The 7,049-nt window shown below is 37.5% G+C and overlaps 1 protein-coding gene across 8 annotated transcripts in view; it reads left to right on the top strand.

Moving 5' to 3' along the window:
- The first annotated feature begins 4,566 nt into the window (after positions 1-4,566).
- PAX2 (paired box 2) overlaps positions 4,567-7,049 on the top strand; it is a 56,995-nt gene continuing 54,512 nt past the window's right edge. For 6 of the 8 annotated variants that reach the window (XM_075258228.1, XM_075258229.1, XM_075258227.1 and 3 more), the window contains exons 1-2: positions 4,567-4,950; positions 7,017-7,049. The exon at positions 7,017-7,049 is cut by the window's right edge and continues 136 nt beyond it. In XM_075258228.1, the coding sequence (XP_075114329.1) occupies positions 4,908-4,950; positions 7,017-7,049 (76 nt within the window). In that variant the 5' untranslated portion in view covers positions 4,567-4,907. The remainder of the gene's footprint in view (positions 4,951-7,016) is intronic. The other 2 variants (XM_075258231.1, XM_075258225.1) reach the window with 1 other exon arrangement.

The following is a 7,049-nucleotide window of genomic DNA, read 5'->3' as shown; positions in this document are numbered from 1 at the left end:
AGAATGGAAGTGTAGGATATGGCCTCCTCAGTATGCTACAGCATGATATGCCTATCTGTTATATTTCATATATTAGTCCACATTATTACAGAACACAGGCAGGTGGAAGGCTCCATATGGATCTTCATGTTAAATCCCCCTGAAGCTTGTTTATTTAAATTAGAAGTGAGGTTTGTTTAGTAATATTGCCCTGAATGATAATATATTAAAGATGAATGGAACATAATATAGGAGGATTATCATTAGAATAAATGCCTGCATAGCTGATACCAACCTGCTTATGTGAAATAGGAAATGGGAAGAGTTGTACTGAATAACAGCAGATAGTGGCTCAAAAGACACAATCTACTAGCCACAGTGACTATAAAGGTGAGGATGATGATGGTAAGTATATATATATATATATATATATATATATATATATATATATATATATATTGCACAGTAGTGCTACTGATGCTGAGTATTATATATATATATATATATATATATATATATATATATATATATATATATATATATATACACACACACATACACTATACAGTGGTGCTAGTGGTAGAGAAAGAATAAAGCCAATGAAGCTTGTCCTCAGATCACTATCTCTAGTTCTCTCTGGGAAAGAGAAAAGTTTATTTTTCCTCTAAATTTCCGCACAAGGCGGGGACCTTTTTGAAGTGTAAATTTTTGGATTGAAAAGTTCTCTGTAGAGAAAGGGGAGAGGGAAAAAAAGGTTAATTTATAGTCTGATGCTAGAAAACCAATGAACCCTAACCAGAGAAAAACTCCAACACAAAGTATACAGAGCCATATAGCCCCAATATTACCAATAACCACCGTCTGATGAGGGTAATAGAAAGATAAAGAGATTAGATATAGAGATTATAGAGATTAGCGATAGACAGACATGGAGATAGATAGATAGATAGATAGATAGATAGATAGATAGATAGATAAGTTATAAATAAATAGATAGATAGATAGATAAATAGGAGATAGATAGATAGATAAGTTATAAATAAATAAATAGATAGATAGATAGATAGATAGATAGATAAATAGGAGATAAATAGATAGATAGATAGACAGATAGATAGGTTATAGATAGAGAGATAGATAAAAATAAACAAATGTGATTGATAGATAGATAGATAGATAGATAGATAGATAATAGATAAAAAAAATATAGCTAGATAGATAGGTTAAAGATAGACTGATATATAGATAGAAACAGATATAGAAGATACATAGAATAAACACATAAAGAAAAGAGAAACCCCAGTGATCCCAGCAGCGGGTGCAGGACTGCAGGTCAATAGCCAATTGACCACAAATAGTATGATAAACGAACAGATCAGAAAAAAATAAAGGACTTTATTAGCTCAAGATGCAAGGCTTCAGTCATGTGGACCTGAAGATTAGATTAGATAGATAGATAGATAGATAGATAGATAGATAATTAGACATAGATACATAGATAGATAATTAGACATAGAAAGGTAGATAAGTAGATAGATAGATAGATAGATAGATAGATAGATAGATAGATAGATGATAGATAGATAGATAGATAGATAGATAGATAGATAGGAGATAGATAGATGATAGATAGATATGAATACAGATAGATAGGAGATAGATGATAGATAGATATGAATACAGATAGATATAAACCTAGTAAACTAACATTATTTAAAAGCACCTAAAGTCTGCAGTGTACTCTTACTATATTATTATTATTATTATTATTATTATTATTATTATTATTATTATTATTAGGAGATCCTGAGGGTCCTGGGCCCCTTACAGTTCTGCTAGTCACTTGTCTGCTTAGTGTGACATCTCTGACATATAAGCCCATCCACAGTCTTGTTGCTGTCTAATACCTCTTAGTAGTATTCACATTACACATGTATATCGGGTCACACAGCGCTGCTCCTAATACACATATATATGTTTATATTCACCAGATATTGTGTATACTGTACACTACAAGGATAAAGCCTGCATAGCTATAAAGTCCTTTTTTATTATTATTATTATTACTATTATTATTATTATTATTATTATTATTATTATTATTATTATTATCATGACTATTATTGTTACAAGTATAACAGGTGCATGTGCCAGTAATGTATGTAAGGGGAAATGTTCAGGACATAGTTTATTGATGCATGAGGGGTTTCCACAAGTCAGAGCAGAATAAGCTATGAAAGTAAAGAACAAACCTCAGTCTGATGCCAGTGTATGATGTGTAATGATGGCATTTCCTAGCTCTTTCCCAGTGTAGGTTTCTGCCGCTGGACTGGGTTATAAAGTGCACAGAAAACTTTTTCCCTTCCTTATAAATAACCTGCAGATTCCAAACCAGACCAGATAGCGCCATCTACAGGTGACAGTGATAAAACTATTGGAGCTTGGTCACAGTCTTTTTAACTCAAGCTGGCATTTCCACCACTTGCTGGCCACTTCCATCTATTTACTGCAGACTGGACAAGATGATATATATCAGGAGGAGGAAAACATGAGAAGCTGATGAGAGAGGGATTGTAACTGTAGTGTGGGCTCAGCCTTGGGAGAGGGGGCTCACACTGGTGAGAGGGGCTCAGAGGGCTCAGCCTGGGGAGAGGGGGCTCAGACTGGTGAGAGGAGCTCAGAGGGCTCAGCCTGGGGAGAGGGGCTCAGTTAGGGGAATGGGGGCTCAGCCAGGGGAGAGGGGGCTCAGCCTGGGGAGAGAGGGCTCAGCCTGGAGAGAGGGGGCTCAGACCGGTGAGAGGGGCTCAGAGGGCTCAGCCTGGGGAGAGGGGGTTCATCCAGGGGAGAGGGGGCTCAGCCAGAGAAGAGGGAGCTCAGCCCAGTGAGAGGGGGACTCAGCCTGGGGAGAGGGGGCTCAGCCAGAGGAGAGGGAGCTCAACCAGAGAAAAAGGGAGCTCAGACGGGGAGAGGGGGCTTAGCCAGGAGAGAGGGGGCTCAGCTAGGGGAGAGGGAGCTCAGCCAGGGGAGAGGGGACTCAGCAAGGTTCAGGGTGACTGCTCACAGGAGAGTGTAGTGTGGACAAGCAGCATGCATCAGTGGCTCTGGATGAGCCTTCAAATGACTAATAAGTGCTCGGTCTAAAGGGACTGGACATGTAATAATGTTTCATTAGAAAACCACCATGGGCTGAAAAATAGAGACTTCTCATGTAGGTAACTTCAGTAGGAAAATGGACTATACATTATGTGGTGCTTGTATATTACAGTTTACATGAAGGCATATGGAGCATATTCACACCTGGAAATACTAGCATCATTATATTCTGCATAAGTGATAGATTATTGTGCAGATACAAGGAGCACCATATATATTTGGCTTACATACGCTTTCCCTAAGATTTAACTATTTCATATTTCAAAATTCGTACACCAATATTTTCAAAAGCAGCAGCTAATGTGAACGGGATGTGATGCATTCTGCGTTTATGTCTGTGTGTATATGCTTGTGTGTACTTGTGTCTGTCAGTAAGTATATGTGTGTGTACAGTCTGTGTATAATCTGTGTCTCTGTGTTCCACTTTGTATCAATATCATGACAATATGTTTTCAATATAATTGCATTATAGGTCATTTATTTAATAATTGGAAGATATATATATAGAGAGAGAGACAGAGAGAGAGATTTAATGAAATATATATATAAATAAATATATGTGAATAATTATAAGAATATCTAAATGAATACATATATATATATATATATATATATATATATATATATATATATATATTTGCCCACCTGCCCTTATTAATATTTTCTAGTACATAAATATATATATATATGTATGTGTATATATATATATATATATATATATATATATATATATATATATATATATATATAAGCTCCTCTCTGTATTTACTGTGTTTCCTCCACATAAGCCAGGACTTGTACTTTATACACTTGTTATTGATCACATCACTCTAATGGTAAATCGATGTCATCTCCACCACAGGGAATAAATAATTTGCTTTTTTAATGAGCTGAGGAATATGAGAAGTTTTTTTTCACGTGTTCCTTATATCATGCTGCTATATACAGGTAATGCAGCTGAAGGTGTTAATAATCTGTAGAAAGTCTGTGGTTGTGTACAGGCTTATCTCATCTGCTCATACACCCTGTACTTGTAGTGCCATCCTCCTGTGCCCCCTCCTCCGGGCTCTGCATGAAGTGGCAGGGTAATGCCAGGGACCTCCTTACTAGGGCTCCAGCTTTTTGCATTGGCGAATCACCGAGTGGTGGAATCTATTCCCTTTGTCTGACAAGTCATCCATCTCCCAGCTCCAGGGGGAGGGCAGTGAGTGTGTGAGTGGATGTGTAGGGAGGGGGGCAGCTTTTAGAGAGACACACACAGGGAGAGGAGGCTCCATTCTCCAGCCAAACCTCCTAGCACACACATCCCACCTTAAAGTGACAACTTCAGCTCCATCTGCCCCCTGATATTCTGCACACCCCTGGATTGTTTTCTTCTCTGTAACTTTGCTTTGAAGTCAGACCTAGAGGCCAACACAACTCCTCCATCATCATCCTCTGCTCACAAGTATCTCCAGATCCTCTGCAACCCTGGTCCCAAGCTCACAGCAGCCTCAGCAGCAGCCATGACAAGAAGCATTGGCTGCCCACACATTGGCTCTTCTTCCCAGGAAATCTGAAGGACTTTATCCACTTCCAGAGCATCTGCAGTCGGGCTTGTCCCAAGAGCTGACACTCGCTCGTGGTCACTGCTCCCAGCTCCCAGCGCACAGGGGAGAGAGGGGAAGCAGTCTGAGCTTAGAAGCAAGTGCACATTATTTTCTTCAAGTCTTGAAGTTCAGTCCAGAGGCGAAACGGCGACTACAGCCGAATTCCTGCCTTTCATTTGCCTCCCCATGGATATGCATTGCAAGGCAGACCCCTTCTCGGCCATGCACCGTGAGTACTGGAGCCCGGCTCCTATTAATACCATAGACCATTCATTACATGCTAAGACCCCCCTCATGTGTGTACACTGGGGTCCAGCTATGCTCATGCACTGCAAGCCGGGCTCCAGCTATGCCCAGGGCTGTGCCCATTTACTCCTCACCACCTATGCCCACCACCATTCACGTGTGACCCCCATGTCCACTCTTACATCCACAGCCACACACCCTGCAAAATGTTATCACCCAAACACTGGTGCAATATTACAGAAAATGAGCAGCTCTATATAGAAATCTAATATTTATTTTCTAGAATAATATTGAATTAACCTTAATATATTATATCCTTTATAAAACACAAACAATTAATATTAGTAATAATATTATAACATATTTATATGAATAAAAAAAATCCCGTAAAAAACATTTACAGATTGTCAGACTCAAACCCTTACATTAATAGATCCATGAGCAATATAGAAAGGATTATACATAAATGTAGGATTATTATTGGTCTTTATTCAGGCTTTGAGAAGGAAAAATAAATGTAATTTGTATAAAATCAGAAAAATGTTGAATTTATATGATAAAAGTTGATAAATGGTAATAACGAGGATTAAAGGCATATAATAAGGATAAATATAATATTTGTAAGGAATTTATAACTAAATATAGAGTAATACAAGTCAGATCGATTCTATTGTACAGACAGGTAAATGAACTCACGGAAATATTTTATTGCAAATTATTCTCAGGTTTTAAAAAAGAATTGTCATTAATGGATTATTTTTAAGGAAGTAAAAGGCAGTTTACACCTGTGCGGTTCTGGCTGCTGGACACGTTTGTAGAAATGTAAATACAGAAAATACTAAATGGTAAGATAATGGAATAAAAAGGAATAAATAAAAAGAAAGAATATATTGACATCTAGTAAAGATAAAGAATATACATATACATATATATATATATATATATATATATATATATATATATATACACACACACACTTCTATATTACCCGACATCCCATCCACAACAACAAGCAGTTATTGTAGCCAATAAGTAAATAATTCATGTGCAATCTTTTTGCATCTGTTGCCTTTTAATAATATGTAATAGGAGTTATCAGAGGGGCAGTGAATTATTTATCACAGAGGTGCTGAGAAAATGACTGCAGGTAACTGTATAGCTGGTGTGTACAGGCTCCGAGCAGTCCAGCAATCTCACACATACACTAGTATGGAGGCTGACGAGATGCCACATCTATGGGGGGAACTGGATTGTGCATCGGATCGATGGAAGGGCAATGAGAGTTTCCTTAAGTTCACAGTCAATAAGTCACTGTCAGCTGTATAGGAGAGAAACTGCGATAGATAGATAGATAGATAGATAGATAGCTAAAGATATATATATATATATATATATATATATATATATATATATATATATATATATATATATTAGACTAGATGGATAGATGCAAAGATATATTATATATATATATATATATATATATATATATATATATATATATATATATATACAATTTCCATTGATGATAGATAGATAGATAGATAGATAGACATATGTAAAATTATTATACAATGTATATAATTTCTTCTCATTTGTTTCCATGTGTAAAGTTTAGCTATTTCTTGCCCCACCATTAGATGTGTTGTCGGTGCCGCTATATAGCACCCTGTACATATGGCAGCACTTATAGTGGCATATAATGTACAGGGCAGGGCGCATGCCCGGTGCTCTGGCTAGTGATGGGTCACGTGTTGTTGTGAGGTCTCCCCATATATGTGGGTGATATTGGTGGTGGGCACAAGGTATGAGAGGCCCCACGTGTTAGCGGATGTATAGTAATGCAGCTCCTCAGTGATATATCATACATAACCATACCATCCTATAATAAGTCATGTCCTGTGCATGCTCCGCTAATACCAGGCTGATGTCTGGAACACAGAAATAAATCTAGACATGACACATTAGACTTCTTAGTGTCTATCTAATGATTTTCCCATTTCTTCTCTCTTTGTGTCTCCCCTTTTTTTCGTCTTCCATCTTCCCCAGCAGGGCATGGGGGTGTGAACCAGCTCGGGGGGG

Source organism: Leptodactylus fuscus, chromosome 10 (assembly GCF_031893055.1).
Source record: "Leptodactylus fuscus isolate aLepFus1 chromosome 10, aLepFus1.hap2, whole genome shotgun sequence".
Lineage (NCBI taxonomy): Eukaryota > Metazoa > Chordata > Amphibia > Anura > Leptodactylidae > Leptodactylus > Leptodactylus fuscus.
This window is presented reverse-complemented; position numbering and strand designations above follow the sequence as displayed.